At 54.9% G+C, this 18,438-nt stretch overlaps 1 protein-coding gene across 1 annotated transcript; it reads right to left on the bottom strand.

The window, feature by feature from the left end:
* Positions 1-1,884: 1,884 nt before the first annotated feature.
* Gtf3c5 (general transcription factor IIIC subunit 5) lies at positions 1,885-18,287 on the bottom strand. Its single transcript, XM_005321115.5, has 11 exons — positions 17,954-18,287; positions 15,659-15,875; positions 14,226-14,424; positions 10,310-10,505; positions 9,276-9,380; positions 8,103-8,217; positions 7,649-7,729; positions 7,368-7,465; positions 6,272-6,354; positions 5,471-5,613; positions 1,885-4,737 (listed from the first exon to the last, which is right to left on the bottom strand). Exons 1-11 carry the CDS (start codon positions 18,104-18,106, stop codon positions 4,571-4,573), a joined length of 1,557 nt encoding a protein of 518 aa, XP_005321172.1. The 5' UTR covers positions 18,107-18,287; the 3' UTR covers positions 1,885-4,570.
* Between the last annotated feature and the right edge of the window lie 151 nt (positions 18,288-18,438).

Genomic DNA, 18,438 nt, shown 5'->3' with positions numbered 1-18,438 from the left:
TTTCGCAACTGAACACTCAGGGTCACTCCAGGTGAACTGGGCAGCATGAAATAATCACACAGAGAGAAATGCCTTTTTCTTTGGGTCCTATGACGGCTCCTCTAACCTTAGGGGTCTGTGAAAAAGAGAGTGAGGGGCACGGGCTGACCCTTTTATTGAGGAGAAGCCACCCAAATGAGGCCAGGGGTCAGGTTTCAGGGGGCTGAGTCTAGCTTCATGATGTCCACTGTCAGCAGGTTGACTGACACCTAGGAAGGCCTCACACAAAGGCAGAGCAAGAGAAGGGGACACACAAAGGGCGTTTCCATGAATATTCCATTCCAAATAGGGCAAAGGGGTAGGATTACAAAAGAACAGGTGAGTGTAGCTCAACCCCAGGGTGTGCCTACTCAGAAGACTGGCCTTGCTATCTGGGTGGGGGAGAGTCCGAGTCACGAGTCATGGCACTACAGCGCCAGATTGCAGTGATCTTTCAGATCCCCGTGGTGCATCAGGACTGGAAGGTGTGGTGACTTATGTGGCTCCCCACAACTTTATATACTTGATCATTTATAAACATTTAGGGTATCTAAGTTCATCATTATATGGTTAGTTATGTTTTATATTTTGAAATTGGTGCAAGTATGTTATAAAAGAAAGACAATAAGCAATGCTGGTGTTGTCAAGACTCAAGATTCTTCAGTGTAGCTGTAAAATGAGAGGTAAAACCCTACATCTTACATTTCATTTGGGAATATCTGAACTCTTTTTACAGAGAAATACACATTTCCTGCTCTCCCTATTCAAAGCCCTGGCAGGGAAGAAATCCAGGAGCACCACCAGACTGTGCTCTCTAAACACCGTCTTCACACCTAGTGTTGTGATGTGTGTTGAATGTCCCCCAGAGGCCCTTGTGTTGAAGGCTTGGTCCCCAGCTGTGGTGCTACTGGGAGGTGGTGGAACCTGTAGGAGGAGGGCCCCACTGGGGGGAAGCTGGGGCATTGGGGGGTGTGCCCCAGAGGGGTTACTGGGACCTCAGCCCCTGGGTTTCACTTTGCCACCATCAGGATGTACTTTGCTGCCACAGGCCCAAAGTAAGTGGGCCCAGGGACCAAACTGAAGCCTCTGAAACCACGTGCACTTCCTGCCCAAACCATGCCTTAGGAGGAAGCACATGGTGGAGCCTGGGCCTCACGGCCGGAAAGTCAAGGACCTGATGGGACCCCAGGCCTGCAGGGGCAGTTCTGAGGCCCCTCAGCCAAAGGCAGACAAGGTGGGTGTCAAGCAGCATCCTGCAGGGCTGGGGCCATAGCTCAGCGGCAGAGCGCCTGCCTAGCATGTGTGAGGCCCTGGGTTCCTCCTCAGCACCACATAAAAATAAGCCAATAAAGGCAATCTGTCCATCTCCAGCTACACACACACACACAAAAAAAAAAAAAAAAAATTAAAAAGAAAAAGAAAAGTCTTCTGCAATTGACTGAAACAAGTTACCAAGCTCAGAAGGAGACTGCCCACCTCACCCCTGGCCACTGCCAGAGCACCGTGTTAGACAAGCAGGCTTCCCGGTTCAGCTTTACCCAAGATAACCACTGCCCTTCACTTTCAATAGGGTGTTCAGCTACACGAGGGTCAGACCTGAGTGTGAAGCAGGCTTGGCCCCACTGCAGGCCAACCGGATGGCTCTGTGTGTGTGTGACGCAGGCTGGGGAGGAGCTGCATTTTCCCACTTGGGATACTTTCTACCCCGACTCAGTCATGGCGCTGTAACCACATCGTTGGTCAAGGGCCACTCCATTCTGGAAACTGATTAAGGGGAAAACAGATATTTACCTCTTTCCTGTCCAAATGGTATTTCAAGGTAATCAAATGGATAAGGAAGAATCTTTTAGTCTTCCAACCAGTAAATGCAGAGAACCGAATTCTTTTTTTTAATATATATTTAGTTATACATGAGCACAATATCTTTATTTATTTTTATGTGGTGCTGAACCCAGTGCCTTACATGTGCAAGGCAAGCACTCTGTCACTGAGCCACAACCCCAGCCCCAGAATTCTTAAAGTAACTACTTTGCCATCATTCAAGTATTCAAGCCAGGCGCGGTGGTACACACTAGTTATCCCGGAGACTCGGGAGGCTGAGGCAGGAGGATTGCAAGCTCAAAGCCAGCCTTAGCAACTTAGAGAGGCCTTAAGCAGTTTTGTGAGACCCTATCTCAAAATAAAAGAATTTTAAAAGGGCTAGGGATGTGGCTCAGTGGTTGAGAGCCCCTGGGTTCAATCTCTAGTACTAAAAAGGAAAAAAAAAAAAAAAGTAGTAGTACCCAATTCAGGTGACTATTTGATCAGTAGCTGATAAAAACCACCAGGTGAAAGACCAACAGTCGGACTGACACCTGGATGAACATACATCCCGTGTCTCCTTGGGGGCATCGCCTAGGTGACTTCCTCCGGTTCTCGGGAAATAAGGGGGACAGCAGAGCATGACCAATACCACCAGGAGGAGGCAACCAGGCAAAGCCAGAGCAGGGACACTCCACAGGACAAACAGCCCTTGGCTTCCCACTGGAGTAACAGGAGGCCTGGACCGCGCGAGCTGTAAAGAGGGTTCTTTGGGCTGGTGGCCTCAAGGCCCCAGAGCATGGTGCCAGCACACCTCAGCTCGTGGTGCGGGCTGTGAGCCGTCACTTTGTGGTGAAGGCAGACGGCAGAGAGGCGAACTCATCTGAACCATGACCCAAAAGCAAAAAGACATTTTTAAGGCAATCAGGGGAACAGGAATATGGAACAGGATTAGATACTAAGAAATCACTGGAGATTTGTTAGGTACTGTGATGGTTAACTTTATGTGTCTGGACACCTGGCTGTGTCCAGACAACTGGTCAAATATTATTCTACAGGCTTCTGTGAAGGTGTTTTTTTGAACGAAATTAATGTTTAAATTGGGGACTTTAGCAGATCACCCTCCATGTGGGTGATGGGTGAGCATCACCCAGAGTTCACCTGCAGACCTGGCCTGAGCAAGGACCCTGCCAGCACACTGCCAGCCACTGCCACCTGCAGTCGTGGGACCTGCTCCTCCACTGCCACAGGAGCCAGCTCCTAGATGTAAATCTCTGCCCACATGGGGCTGGACAGGTCTGCTCTCCTGGAGAAGCCCAAGCAGCACACACGAAACTGCTGCTCAAATGCAGCAGCAGCTCTGAGCTGGAGCTGGGAAGCATGGGGCTCCCGAGGACGGATGCAGCGAGATTGCACCATGGCGTGCAAGTTGCTCGGCACTTACCTGACATTTCTCATAGTGCAAGGTTTATTAAAAGGGAGGAAGAAGCCACCATACCTCTCGCAATCTGATAGACCTTGGGAAGCCCTTCTAGTCTGGCAGACCTGAGGCAGGACCAGCCCTGTCCTAGTCTCTGGGGGAGGAGGGTAAGGCCTAGTTGTGCTGGCACCTAGTTGTCCTAGCACCTCCCCAGATTTGCACAGGGACCAAGGTGCTCCTGGGAAGATGGGACCAGAACCCAGAGGCCCTCCCTGAGGACTGGGGTTAGTGATGCAGAGGAAGCGGGAGTGGCCCCAGTGGAGACCTGGCAGAGACCAGCTGCTCCTGAGGGAAACTGTGGCGAGGGGCCAGGCCAGGCCTGGGCGGCCTATCCTTAGGCAGGGGCCATCTCCGCCTCTGGACTGAGCTTCTCCCAGCTGCAGGGAGTGGGCCACCTGGCCTGCTTACCCTGCGCAGCTGGCTCCCAGGCCTAGCCACTTGGGCTGAGCCACTGGGTTCCTGATGTTGTCATGGGAGGGGGCTTCCCAGGAACTTGGTCAGCAGGATGGGGCTGGTCTGAGGCCTTTGGTTTTGAGACTAATGTGTCTCTATTTTGCCTGCCATGCTGCTGAAGGAACTCAGAAAAGCAGGCCAAGGCCCATCCGGTTCAGGGCCTTGGTGTTGCTGCCCTGGGGCACAGGAGGCGGGCTCTGCAGGGACAGGAGAGTCCACACGGGGAAGCTGTGACACAATAAGAACTCTTTCTGGGAACTTCTGAAGATCATATCCATTTGGAAGTCAGGAACAAGCCTAGCCTTGGGCTACTCCCAATGTCCTCATCTCACCCAAACAAGGGGCTTAGGCCGGTGCCAATGTCCCAGCACTACCAGCACTTCACCGGGTGAGTGAAGGAACTACTGATGCACTATGGGAGCCCCGAGGGCAGTCTTTGGCCATCTGTGACGTGGACTGCGGTACCTATCTCTGCCACCAGTCACGAGGCCCCTGTTGGGACGGGCTGTGCCAGTGCACATCTCCACCGCTGGCTCTCCCTCAGCCAGAGGTCGTGAGCACCAGTTCAGCCTGCCAAACTCAGGCCTGTTATGAGTGCGTGAAGCCAGGAATGTCTCCAAACATCCAGAGAAAAGGGTAGCACGGAGCAAGAGGCCACAGCCAGGGCCAGGGCCTGTCCTCCTGGGACTCCCGATTTCCTCAGAGGGGCCTCTGGGGCCAGCCTTGCTACTGTGGATGACAGTGGGGACCACAGCTTGCTATGGCTCCCACACCAGGATGGACACCAGTCCCCTGGTCAGCCTGGGGATGAGGGTCTTGTCACACATAGTCCAGAATCTCCGTCTCCATCTCGTTCTCACTCCCATCTGAGGGCTTGAAGTCCTCCTCTTCTTCTTCCTCTTCCTCTTCCTCCTCTTCATCTTCCCCAGACTCGAACATCAGCTGCCCTTTTGCACAGTCAGCTTTGGCTGGGCTAGAGAAGAGTGCTGGGCCAGAAGGAAATCAGACAGTGTGTCCCATGTGGGCTTCGCAGGTGGCCCTCAATGGGATGCAGGGCTGCTGAGAGCCTGCTTCCCATGCTAGGTACTGGCAGCTGTGGGAAGCACTGGGGGCCCAGGAAGCTGCAGTCTAACAAGCATCCCAGGGGACACGGAAGCAGGCAGGTTTGAAACCTCTGTCCCAGCAGAGCCACGGGTGGCCTCCAGGCCCACCTTCATCTCTGGGAGAGGTGTGCGGCCTTGACTGGATTCCCAAACGGGCTGTGTCTGCGACTTAAGCAAGACCACTAGCCTCTGCTCTGGCCCTATCCTGGGAAGAGCCCCAGAGGCCCCATCACTCTCCCAACCTCCTCAAAGCACAGCCCAGCAAGTGCTGGCCCTGTTTCCCCAGTGGCCAGCCCTGACCCCAGTTGGGGAAGGAGCCTGGGAAGGCAGAGCAGCAATGGGCCACAGGCTCCTCCTGTCCCTGCTCCCCACAGTGGAAGAAGCCAGGGCAGAGTCAGCCCATCCACGGCTGGAGGATGGAGAAGAGGTCAGGGCATCAGGCAGAGGTCTTGGATTGGAGCCCCATCCCTGCCTGCTTCTGCCTTGGACCCAGGGCCCAGGGCCCAGGGCCATGACTTCCACCCAGGCAACCTCAGTTGGGACACTGGCACCTGGACTAGGTCCTGGTTCTCCAGGCCTCCCTCCCAGATGGCCTCCCTTCACCCCATGCTCTTACCAGGCCTCTTGGAGCGGATGGTCTGCCGAATCATGATGGACATGGTGTCCCTCAGGTCATCGCTAGTCTTGGGGAGGCACCACCCATCCCGCTCTGTGCACAAGTCCTCTGCCCCGTCATTGCGGTGAATGATCTTCTGCAACCTGTGGGCAGGAAGAGGTGTGGGAAACTGGCAGGGTCTCTCTCAGGATGCAGGGGGCAGTCTTGGCAGGGTTTCTCTCAGGGTGCTGGGGATGATCTTGGCAGAGGTGGCACTGTGCTGAGAAACAGCCCTCGGTGTGGTCTGCAGAGTGGCCAGGCAGTGAGGTGGAGGGGCCACATGCTCCCAGCCAGGTCCTAACCTGCGAGACCCTGGCCCCAGCTGCACGTGAGCTGGGTGTGTGCCACACACACTTTTCTGACAGGAGTCTGTTTTTTCAGATTAGAAGCCGTTTTCCCCTGCTGCCCCGTCACCTTTATCCCAGTGCCCCACTCCTCAGACTTTTTGGACATCACTTAGCACAAGTGGACCAAAGGTTCCTGGAATTCTGACTGGCTGTGGAGTTAGGAACTGTGTCATGGACCTCAGGTGGGCAATGGTGGGGCTGCAGGGCAAGGGTACCCCGTGCCCAGCCCTGGTACCAGGCACGGTCAAGGCTGGCACAGCTGGGGCCTGAGGCAGGGCCCTCAGCAACACCCACTAGAGTGCGGGTCTTCTTGCTGAGAGTTCCGTGCCAGCACCCAGTGGAAGGGCTGCAGAGACGCTGGTCCCCAGGGACGTCCCCACACTGCCCAGAGTCCCACAGGCCCCTGTGTACATACTCCTCCACGTTCAAATCACACAGCTGGTAGAACATCTGTCGATAGGGCGGCAGGGCCCCCTCCCGGAAAATGTAGACTGAGTCCTGGGGAGAGGGAGAGAACGGCAGCTAGCCAGAGCCTGGGCAGGCAGTGGGAAAGGCCCAGGCTGCAGGACCTGGGTCTCTCCAAGAGGATGGTCACCAGGACCAGGGGACAAACAGGCAGAGCTGGGGAGCAGATATGACAGAGCCAGCTGACTCCCTGGGGGTTCTGGGAGAGCGGTGAGGAGAAGCTGCCAGCTTACAGCACGGGGCTGGCAGCAGCCCGTGCTAGCCTCTGCCCTCTGTGCCTTCCTTCAGGACCTGGCCATCCACTCCTCATCGACTGCTGCTTGCTGGTCACTCTATGTCCCCTGCATGCTGCCCTGATGTCTCAGGAGGAAGGCAGGGCTTCATGGGTTTTAGAGACAGGGACAACTGCCTGAGTTCTTGAGAGGAAGGAGGCTCCCTCAGGCTGGCACAGCCACCCTCACCCAGCAGAGTGCTAAGGTCTGGAACACCCAGCAGGCCGGGCACAGGGGCCTGCGTGCTGCCCCTGCTGGCCTCACACTTAGCCTCCCCCAGGCAGGCCTTCAGGGTGGGGCACCTGCTGGCCTCCCTAGGACCACGGCGAGCACCACAGCCCGGGGGTGGAAGGCTTAGGAAGTGCCGAGGGCTGCTGGATGACACCAGTGACGGTGTGCACCTGTGGGCTGGCCCCTCCCAGCTCCCAGCCAGCCTCCACTGGGCCCCAGAGCTCTGGTTTGGCTCTGTAGCACGTGTGTGCCCGATGCCCACCACCCAGGTGGCAGCTACAGGCCTCTGTGGGGCCCAGGCTCACGAGGGGCAGCCACACACAGCTGCTGGATCAACACCTCTCTGCCAAGGGGCCCTCAATCCCCATGGCCCTGGGGGGTTCATACCCTGAGTTCTCACTCTCAGTTTCTGGAAGGTCCCAAGGCAGGCAGGCAGAGGACCACCTCAACCAAGCCATTCCCAGTGCCCCCCACAATGCCAGCCCTGCCCACAGCCTCTACCCCAGCCAGTGGGCTGCCCTCCTTGGGCTCCGGGACACCCACCTTGAGTTTGTACTTGTTGGAGGCCAATTTCCGGGGGCCGGCTATCCCTGACGGGCCCAGGCCTTGCTTCAGGTCATGCATGGTGACAAGCTGGGTGGCTGCACAGGGCAAGGACAGGGCTGAGGCAAACGGGCGGAGACTGCGAAGACCATCCAGCACACCCTCCTGTGCCACCAGGAGAAGGGCCAGTAGTAACCCAGAGTGAGCCCCATCCTGCCACCCCGGTGCCCACCACCCCAGTGTCCCTCCTGCTGGCTGCACGCATGGGCCTAGGCACTTACGTGTCTTCTTGACAGTGATGGGAAGGCTGTAGTTGTAGGTGCTGCGCTTTGCTTTGACAGGCATGTCACCGGAGCCATATCCTGCAGATGAGGGTGGGCATGTGGGAGGTGCCAGGCCCCCCGGATGGCAGCTAGGGCCTTAGGATTCACAGGCTAGCTCCTGTGAAAGCAGACTCAGGCCACCACACCATAGGGGAATGGGCACTGACACCCGTGTTGTCCTGCTGTGGTCCTGAGTTAGACACTTAGCAGGGCAGGCCTCATGTCACATAACCACAGGTTACTGTGGAACTGCAAACTAGGGACTGTGGCTCAGAGATGAGGGTCAGCAGTGCATAAGGACAGGCTAGGACCTTTGTTTCTGCTACTGTGACCCACAGACTCTCTACCAAAAGAGAAGGCTCAGGACAGAAGGCGGCAGAGGGGACGGGGAGCAGAGCTCTTCACAGCTCACCATACTTCATCCCACAGCGGAGTCGGAAGTCGAGGACTTGGTAAATCTTGGCCTCTGGGTGTTTTCGGGGGTCATATCCAAATCTAATCCACAGGCTCCTCCAGGGCCCCGTTATCTGGAGACAGAAAAGGCAAGTATTAGGTGGGCCAAAACCCAGGGCCCTTGTGTCAGGGCAGGAACCAAACCCTGTGCTGAGGCAGCAGACCCTGAGAGCTGGGGACAGGACTCTGAACGCCCACCCTGCTCTGCATACGTGGGCTCAGCCACCTTGACAGGCACCCTGCCTCCAAAGCCTCAGGCTGCCCACCAATGGAGGTCACAGAGCATCTTCCTCCAGGTTCTGGGAGTCACCTGAGACCAGGAGCCCCTAACAAGGGCTGGCACAGGGCCAAGTGCTAGCACTGTTCAGATGCACAGGCCATCTTCTATCTGGGTGGTACCCCTGAAGGACTTAATGCTAAGACACCAATGCTAAGTGACAGATGGTGATTCTCCAGGGTCTGGAGTCCAACAGAACAAGAGAACTGGCTTTCCTTTTGCTCTCACCAAAGTCCTGGTCACATTGTATGCATTGTATGCAGCTCCCCCATACATGGGACCCTTGGCAGATAAGATCCCTTTCCTCTGGCACCTTTGGAAACCTCAGTAATGCCACCCCGTCTCCATCCCCCTCCTGGGACGAATCTGCCCCACTCCGGTGTAAGGAGCTGAAGCGGGTGGCACTGTAGTTGGGGTCCAGGACCTGTGGCTAGATGGCTGAGGCCCCAGGTGGCCTTGCAGAACCTTGATGTGTCACATCACCTCTCTGAGCCTGGGCTTTTCCCTAGGGATGATAAAGAACGTGATGGGCCCCCAGTCTCACACAGCGCCTGGTCCCTGAGAGCTCTCACTATCTGGTTCTACAGCACACAACCTTCACCCACGAGCCAAGGAGTTACTTCACCCTGAATCCTCCAGATAGGCCAAACGTTACTAGGGATTGTGAGTGCGTCATGGACATGGGCAGCTGGAAACCTCTCTAGTGGCTTTGACAAGCCATCTGGGGTGCAGGACAGGGGGAAGGGTGCCAGGAGACAGGGTCTCCTGCTCTGCTGTGGCTCTAAGACATCGTGTCAGGGATCCAGGATCACACTGGTGGGAACCAGGGGAGGTGTTGGGCTAGCTGACACTTACCATGTAGTAAGCCACGAAGGGAAGCAAGACCTTGAGCTTGTCAGGGTGGACACTGATGTTGGCCTTGACAGCATTTCGTGACCAGATGGGACGGATGTCAAATAGCTGGGGAGGATCAAGGGCAGAGCCTGTGGTAAGTACCAGTGGCCCCCACCCTCCTGCCCAGCCCCAGCAGGCCCTTCCAGTGGGCAGCCATGGGAGCAGGCCATAGCACACAGGCACTCACCCACCTGCTGCTCAGTCACCCCTTCCCTCCTCCACCCCTCCCTCTCTGAGGCACAGATTGGAGCCTTGCACATGCCAGGTCCAACCATGGGGCCTGGGATCCTGGAACGGCCACAGGACATGGTCCCTGTCCTCATACAGCTCACACTGCAGCAGCTGCAGGCCTGTGAGGCGGTGTGCTGGAGCCCCAGGACTCCACACAGTCCCAACCCGGAGGGTGGGTGCCTGGGCTGTGACACCACAAAGACAAGGAGCTGGTGCCACCTGATTCTTTCTGGTTGTATGTTTCTGCAATTTTTTTTTTCCTAACAAGCACAGTTTACTGTCACAATCAGAAAAATAGTTGGAAGAGGACAGCTGGAAACGCAGAGGGGCCGACCGTCTCTCAGCAGTGCTCAGGGACAGGGTGACTTCAGCTTAACCAGGGAAGCAGGCTGGTCGGGAGGACCCTGTCCCCACAGCACCACAGCCAGAGGACAGGTGCAGTGGCTCCACCCGGGGCAGAGGCATCATGGGCATGTGGCTGCAACGGGTCCAGGGCTGCAGGAAGGCCATGACGCCAGCTCCACGTGGGTCTCATTCTAGCACCACGCCCTCCCGGCTACCCCAGGGGCCACTCGAGCACCCTCAGAACTTCCTGCCTCAGGACTGCAGAACTTGTGGGGCAGGCTTTCAAATGCTACGTCTGGTGGTGAAAAGCTCCCGTGTACTACTGGGTAGCACAGCCAAGCCACAGTGCTAGGGGACGGGAGCAGCTGGGTAAACGGGGTCAGGGCAAGGGGCCCGTGGGCTGGTAGGGCACAGCCTACCTTCCTCAGCGCCTCCTCCACCTCCCGGTCTGCGGGGTTGGTGCAGTTCTTCTTCCATGTCTGCGCAGCAGCCTCCAGTGGCTGCACAGGCACCTCTGTGTCCTCGAAGTTGACAAAGATGGCATTGTGGGGGCGCCGGGCTCTGCTCAGGCCGATCAGGTTCTCACCTGAGAGTGGTGGGTTGTTGTAGCCTTCCCTGGGGCACAGAGGTTGAAGGAGAAGCACTTAGGCCTGGCCAGACAGAGAGGGCCCATTGCTCCCTCTGCTGCCCACCTCCTGCCTCCTATGGTGGCTTCCAGCTGGAGCCATATGTCACCATGATTCTAACTGAGTTAGGGGTCACAGGTTGTTGTCTGCAAAATCAGCAGGACTAGCCTGGAAGGCTCCAGAGAGGAGCGAGAGGGGCTCAACACCCTTGAGATGGAGGGTCCCTCAGGCTGGCAGCCTCCCCACACTCAGGGAGGGACCGTGAGGCAGCAGCCAGCCCAGTGCACCCAGGAAGGCAACAGCGCAGAACGATCGATAGCAGCCTGGGAAAAAAAACAGGTTCTTTCCATCTGTGGAAAACCAATAAATCCCAAGGGAGGGAACTCGGCCCAGGGGTACTACCCCCCACCTCAGTCCACCCCTGAGGCTTGGAAACAGCTGCCTTCTGGGGCAGGACAGGGACTTGGGCTGCTCCCAGTGCCTGCAGACATGGCACAGAAGTGATCCACTTCCTTCTTTTATATATTTGTTTGTTTCTGACTTTATGGGGCTGGGGCTCAGCGGTAGAATGCTCACCTAGCATGGGCGAGGCCCTGGGTTCGATCCTCAACACCACATAAAAATAAATAAATAAAATAAAGGACTGTGTCCAACCCAACTAAAAAAAATTAATTAAAAAAAAGAGTAAATTGCTTGTAGGGGAGCGGAACCACAACATTTCAGAAATGTTACTTTAAATTGTGTCACCAGCTCCCCACTGAAATCCCGCGTGGGGGGGGGGCTGGGGGGCTCCTGATGCATTATTCTGCACAAGGTTTCAGCAGGGAGCTGGTGCCACCTGATTCTTTCTGGTTGTATGTTTCTGCAATTTTTTTTTTCCCTGTCACAATCAGAAAAATAGTTGGAAGGGGACAGGGGATTGACAGAGTAAATAGACTTGGGAGATATCAATCAAAAGCAATGTGTACAGCCCTCCTCTGGCTCCTGAGTAGCTTTAGAGACAACTGAGGAAGCTGAAGGAGGCCCTACACGGGCGCCACAGCAGGAGAACCCTGAAATCCGCATGGTGCAGGACTCTGGTGCAGGTGTGTAGAGGGGCACAAAGTGGTTTCTTCAGGTAGCTGGGCCACCGGGCGAGGATGGGCACAGGTAGCGAGGGAATGAGGGCAGTAGGAATCGCTCCCAATGACCTAGACATTTCTATTCTAACTTCCGACCATATTTTTTAAACTCTGTCTCCCTCCTTCCCTCCTTCCCTCCCTCCCATCCTCCTGCCCTCTCTTGCTTTCAAGATGGGGTCTTGGTATGTTGCCCAGGCTGCCACGAACTCCTGGACTCAAGTAATCCTCCTGCCTCTGAGACGACCAGCATGTGCCACCGTGCCTGGCAGAGAATAATGCCCCTCTGAGGTTATGATCAAAGCCACTGCCAGAGTCTAGGCCACACCTCACAAGCCCTTGGCCCTCGGATACCAGCTCTCGGTCCTTCCTTTGCATGTGCCAAATCCCTGGTCTGGAATGTTCTCCCAGATCTTCACCTGCCTGGCTCTGTCACTCAGACTTTGGTTTCCAACACCAGCTCCTCTTGAGCCCTCAGCCCTCCCACCCTCCCAGCCACCAGTTATCTCCTTGAAGTCCCCATCCATTTGCTCATGCTCCACAGTCCCCACTCAAAACAGAGCCTCACCCCACGGGGTCGCAGGGGGTCCACAGTAAGCACCTGCTCAGGACTTGTTGAAGGAAATGTTTAATTAGGAAAGGGGATGCTCCCGTCCTCCGCCCTCTGGAGATGACCATTCTGGGCCCACCTTGCAGACTTTCCTATTTTCTAGGCTTCTATTATACACCACAATTTATTCTGATGCCTCAGAATGTGTTCTAGTGCCTGCCCTGTTCCCAAGGAGGTACCCGGACATGTGCCACTTGGTACTGGCAGTTGGCTCTCCGAAAGCTGCGTAGATGGCATATGTTGCCGCCTGTGGGCCACATTGCACATGCGCTTCTCCTTTGCATTTCTGCTGGTGCCAATCTTGCCCCCAATGCTTCCTAGTGAGGCCCAGATACTCTCAGAGCACCTCACTCAGGACCAGCTCTGTGTAGCCATCAATGTCACAGCAAAGAATGAAGCAGGCCAAACTGTTCCTTTGGGAACTCACACTAAGAGGAGAAACTTTTTTGCCAGGAGCAAAAGATCATGAGTTCAAAGCCAGTCTCAGCAAAAGTGGCTGAATGCCCCTGAGCAATCCCCAGTACCAAAAAAAAAAAAAAGTACACAAAAATAAGGTCAGCATGGCACTGAGCCCCAAGCAAGGCCTGAGGGATGGGCAAGACCAGGACTAGGTGCTTCCCACACAGCCTGGGGACCCTGGGTCTCAGCTTTCTCATTGGCAAAACGGAGTGATAGAGCCCTGGTGAGTCACACAGCCCAGCACCCTGGGGATGCCAGGGAAAGCAGCACAGTAGGCGAGTGTCACCAATCTCAAGCAGGTGGTCTCAAACTCATGTTCTTTGTTTTTTTCCTACTCTATTCAGCTCTGGATTTTCTACAAAGCAAATCCTACTTCTTCATTCAATGTGTGGCTGGCCTCTAGGGAAAAACTAGCCTTTGATAATGCCCAGGCCTGCCTTTCCAACAATGCCCCATCTCTAATTATGTCAAGACCATCTCAAGTAAAGAGTTCACTGCGTTTGAGTTGTTGTGGTTCATCACGTAGGGATGTGCATATGGGGGAGGGCTGGGAGACATCCCACCTGGGCTCCCCTCGATGCAGAAGCCCACCCAGAGCCTGTGCTCAGGAGCTCACACAGACAGGACAAAGACCACAGCCAAGTGCATAGTGAGCCATGTCCAGCAGAGGCACAGCCAGCTTGGGATGGCAGAGGAGACGGTTGGGCTGGGCAGACTCAGAAGCAACCTCTAGCTGCAGGGGCAGACCTAAGGTGGCCAATAGCAAGGGTGAATGGGGCCAAAGTCCTGCAGATGAGCCTGGCAAAGGGAGAAGACAGAGGCAGGATTGATCACAAGGATGGCTGTGAAGTCTGCCTGGGATGGAAAGGGCCAAGGCCACAGGGAAGGCAGAGGAGGTGGAAAGGACAGGGGTCAGAGTTGGGGTTCACAGGTAGTGTTGCTGCTGTTGACCCCAAGGTCCAGAGAGTGGCTAGTCAGCTATGATCAGGGGCCAGAACCCCAGAGAACATTTCTCAGCGGGAACCCTCAAGTCCCACAGACAAGTTCTCTGTACTGTAGTGGTCCTTAGGAATGAGCCAGCCTGGGACCCACCAGGCTCATGCTATATTCGACACTATACTAATAAAATGTGCTTTTAAAATTTAATCCAACTCCTGGAATGGTGGCCACACTCAAAATCCCAGCAACTGGGGAGGCTGAGGAAGGAGGATCACAAATTCAAGGTCAGCCTGGGCAAGTTAGTGAGACCCTATCCCAACATAAAATAAAGACTATGGATGTAGCTCAGTGGCAGAGCACTTGCCTAACACGCATGAGGCCCTGAGTGCCATCCCCACTACTGAGAAAAAAAAAAAAAGAAAGAAACAAAGGAAGAAAGGAATTTAACCGAAGAGCTATTATTGTCAGTGGGAATCTGAGGCTGAGAGGCATGCCTGAGGCCTCCTGTCATGAGTCCTTGGACCCAGGCCCTCTGACCGCAGGGCTCTCTGACCCCAACCCTGCAGTGGGGCAGGGTTCTTACCGGTGCTGCGTCTCAGGTCGATAGAAGTAGTCCACTGGGGTGTCCAGGCGGGAGAAGATGGGTGGGGGGATGTAGAGCGGCAGCTCTTGGTGGAAGAACACCTCCTTCTCGGGCCTGAGCAGGAGCACTTTGTCATACATCGACATGTGCCTACCGCTGGCTTCCGTGTGTATGGCCAAGTACTGGAAGTCAGACATTCCTAGAAAGAGAAGAGGACAGATGGCAGACACCATGGCCAGGGACACTAACCTAGGACCTGGCAGCTGCCACACAACACCCATATCCCCCAGGGAGGATGGAGGTGGGAGATAAAGCAGCATCCTCCCACATTCCCCATCCTCCCACACTCCCCACATCCCCATACTCTGAATCACTTCCCGTAAAAGCGACTGGGGTGGGGGGGCAGGGTGGTGCTTCTTAACTTGTGGAAGAAACACCTGGGACCCACCTTCTACCAAGCTCTGAGGCTAATGTTGCCAGTCCAGGGCCACTAAGCAGCACAGGCTGGCTCAATTAGAGAGAGATATGTCAAGTGTGGTATCTCAGGGACCACGAGGAGCACCTGTCCCAGAGAGGATGCCCCCTCTCTGAGGAACATGGTTTCCACAGTGTGACTGGCATCCCAGTGCAGCCAAGTGACCCCAGCTCTGCTCTGCTTTGGTCTCCTCTCCACTTCCCATTTTCCCCTTCAACTTCCCTTTTCCCTCCTCAATCTTTAATACTGGAATCTGTAACTTCTGGCATTTCTAAGGCTTACTGGAAATCTGCCATGAGCCTCCTGTGTGCCGGGCCCAGCCCTTTAACAAGCACCATCTCCAGAATCTTCTCAAGACCTAAGCAACTCAGGGCTCTGCAGTCCCCTTGAACAGGCAAGGAGGCGGAGACTGAGGGAAGCAAGTCGTCTGCCCAAAGAACCTGGAAGAGCCCAGAGAGGCCCAACTCCAAAGCCTGTGCTCTTTCTTACCCCACCTCCCCAGGCCCCGCTTATGGCCCCTCCAGGGGCTCCCTGTAATTACCAGCCTGACTCCAGAGGGGAAGCAAGAGCAACACCATCAAGACCAAGATGGTGATCCAGAACACTGGGCACGGATTAGGCCTGCCCTCCAGGCTGATCTGGCCCACAAGGTGGCTTCACTAACACTCAGAGAAAGCCAGAGTCCTGGATTCTCTTAAGAATACAGAAGACTGGACAGTGACGAGCCCCCAGCCCCCAGGGGAGTGCTGGCTGGAGGAAGGAAGGCAGCCTTCAGGACAGTGCCTGTGCTCTACTGCTCCACGTAGGCCAGCCCCCAGGCCAGGGCACATGCTGGCAGCTGTAACTATGAATATTTCTAAGGCTTGCTGGTAATTTGCAATGTGCATTTCACTGGGCAGCTGACCCACATGCCTCCAGAGCAGGCCTGAAAACCCAATGCCTCAGAGATGTCAATTACCCTGAAATTTGTAAATGGTAGAGACGACGCCCAGGATCTCCATGTCAAACTCGACCTTGGAGTAGGCCTCCGCCGGCACCCCTCTCTGCCGCCTGGTCCTCTTCCTGATCCGGAGCAGCAGGCTGCTGGTACTGAACCTGTTGGCACACACTGGGTGGCAGTATGGGTCCTTGGGTCGGAAGTACAGCTCCAGCCTCTTGGTGGGGTCTGTATAGATCTGCAGTGAGGGGAGGGAGACAGGGAAGCAGAGGGCAGCTGAGCAGCCAATGGGAAGCTGCCCCTCCCAAACCTGTTGGTGACTGAGGAAAGTCAGGAGGCTCATGTTCCATGATGCACGCTTAGTTCCAAAAGGCTCATTTTCTAAACCCAATCGACTCAATCTCTTATCTAGTAGAGAAAAGAAGGGTGAATAGTCTCCCTCCTTCTAAGGGCTTATAAAGATAACAACTTCCAATTAATAAAAGCCACCATCTATCAAGTGACTCTTCTGGCAACACTATCACCCTTGTTTTGCCTTTGAGGTAACTAAGGCTTATGGGGTTGGGCGATTTGTCAACACTACCTACTCCAGGAACCATGCACCCTGCCAGAACTGATTATGGTTTTCAGTCTCATATGCAAATATGTCTAGGTCCAAAGGAGATCAAATTAGTCCTTGTCTCTGAGGAGCAGTCACCTTCAACTTTCAAAGCAAACCTTAAGAATAGTACCCACCTTCCAGGAGTATTACAATAATTAAATTAATTAGATGTAAAGCACTCCTCCTCATGCCTACTTCAGGGTAAACACTGTAATTTAAGTATGAATGAGAGTTTGCCCCATACTGGGAAAGAGGAACTCAGTGTGCCTATGGAAGCAAGGAATGAGACCATCTGCAAGCTGGCCTGATGGCTGCCCAGCACCCCAGACAGGGTGTGGCCCTCAGGAAATGCTCAGGAACTATCTAAGAACAATGGTTACAAGAGCCTCAATCCTTGGGAATCCCGTTCTCATAAAACACATTTCTCTGCGTCCTGATGGAGTGGAAATGAATGCAGATGTGGGCCTGAACAGAGGTGGTACTCAAGAAATATGAGTAGAACTGATGTCTGATGAAGGGGTGCACTTCCCAAGGGGCTCATACGTGGTTTTGAGTCAGACACACAGGAGTTAAGTCCTTGTTGTATCATTCAAGAGATACTGAACCTAACCTTTCTTACCTGTCTTTAAGAAATAGGAATTAAAACATAGTATCTAACTCATTAGAGTGTTATGAAATTCAATCATACATTTGACAAAAATTAAGAAGAATAAGGCACTCATAAATATTAGGAGTACAGAAGTCAAGGAGAGTTGGGAGTTTACAGCCTCAGTGCCAAGGAGCTGAGACAGACAATAAATGTCAAAACAAAATTTCAGACTGGAATTAAAGTTATAGTGTTCAGAGAAAACCTCTCTAAAGAACAGACATTTCAAGATGTGGTTCATGTAAAGAATACAGAGAGCCTCATTCCCAACTGCCCCACTTGCTGTGTGACCCTGAATAAACTATATTAGTCCCTTATAAAATGCAGCCACTAGCCAGGCACAGCGCCAGATGTCTTCACCTGGAAGCTACCAGGTATATGGTATGTTTGCTACTGGAAGGTTGAGGCAGGATGGAAAGGTGAGGCCAGCCTGGGCAATTTAGTAGAAACTCTGTTCAAAACAAAAATTTTAAAGGGCTGGGGATGTAACTCAGTGATAGAGTGCTTGCTTGTCTACCATGCCTGAGGTCTTGGGTTCAACCCCCAGTACCACCAAAACCACAAATAAGTAAATAAATAAATAAAGCGCAGGTCCGACCCTACACCCTCGTAGGCTCTACGGTAGGTGGAATTTAATTAAAATAGTAGAACGTGCCTGGCACAGAATAAGAGGTCAGCTCGTGCACCTCTAAGCCCAGGGGCGGGCAGGCAGGTAGGCAATTCTTAATCCGGGGCGGGGAGGTGGGGCTTGCTCAACACAGGCCGCGGGGCGGCGGCTTGGCCACGTTCGCGGCGCGGATGCCGAGGGTGCTGTTCATGCCAGGAGACGGGATGGAAGAGGGCCCGGGGACGGAATGGAAGAGGGCCCAGGACCTCTCCTAGATCCTCCCCACAGGGTCCCTTGGGTGCTGAGCGCGCCCTGGGCGCGCGTCTACGAAAACCCGCCCACTGGCCGCAGGCCCCACCTCCGTTGCCAGGGAAACCACATTTCCCATCGAGGCCCCGCCCCTTCAGCCACTGTCTCTGGACTCGGTCCCTCCCCCGCTGTTCAGAAGAGTCCCGCTCTTACTCGGGAGACGCCTTCCTCGCCGCCCAGAGTCGGTAGCATCTTGGCCACGTCGCGCACCACGCCCGGGTACTCCACGCACACCAAGCGCCGCTCCCGCCGCAGATCCACAGGGACCGCGGCCCTCGGCCCCGCATCAGTCTTCTCCGCCGCCATCCTTGCACGCCTAGGCGGACCCGCCACGGTCCCTCCCTCAAAACGCTCCCAGACGCCTCGCCTCAATGGTTCCGCGAAGAAATCATTCCGGCCTCCCTCGCCTGTCGCGTATCCTTAAATCCTCAGGTTCAGAAAGGCTCCAGGGCCTGGGCAGCAAACGCCCCGGGCTAACCGCGGAGACTTTGGAGTGAACCACAGCAGCGCCTCGGACTTTTTTTGTTTAAAACGAAGAGGGCGGGGCCGAGGGGCGGGGCCGGGGCTCGTCTCTCCCACCAGCTAGCCGCGGACCCGGAGGATTTTAAGACACCACCCTCGACTTTAGCCAATGAGAA

The sequence above is a fragment of the Ictidomys tridecemlineatus genome, chromosome 4 (assembly GCF_052094955.1).
Source record: "Ictidomys tridecemlineatus isolate mIctTri1 chromosome 4, mIctTri1.hap1, whole genome shotgun sequence".
In the NCBI taxonomy this organism is placed as follows: Eukaryota; Metazoa; Chordata; class Mammalia; order Rodentia; family Sciuridae; genus Ictidomys; species Ictidomys tridecemlineatus.
The sequence above is the reverse complement of the archived record's forward strand: the minus strand, read 5'-3'. Positions and strand labels throughout refer to the sequence as shown.

Excerpts from the sequence above, each read along its gene's own strand:
- Gtf3c5 (XM_005321115.5), bottom strand. The coding sequence starts at position 18,106 with ATGGCGGCGGAGAAGACTGATGCGGGGCCGAGGGCCGCGGTCCCTGTG. Across the intron at positions 7,730-8,102 it reads CCGCTGTGGGATGAAGTATG|GATATGGCTCCGGTGACATG; the intron begins GTGAGCTGTGAA and ends CCTCATCTGCAG. Across the intron at positions 5,614-6,271 it reads TGTGATTTGAACGTGGAGGA|GTTGCAGAAGATCATTCACC; the intron begins GTATGTACACAG and ends TCCTGCCCACAG.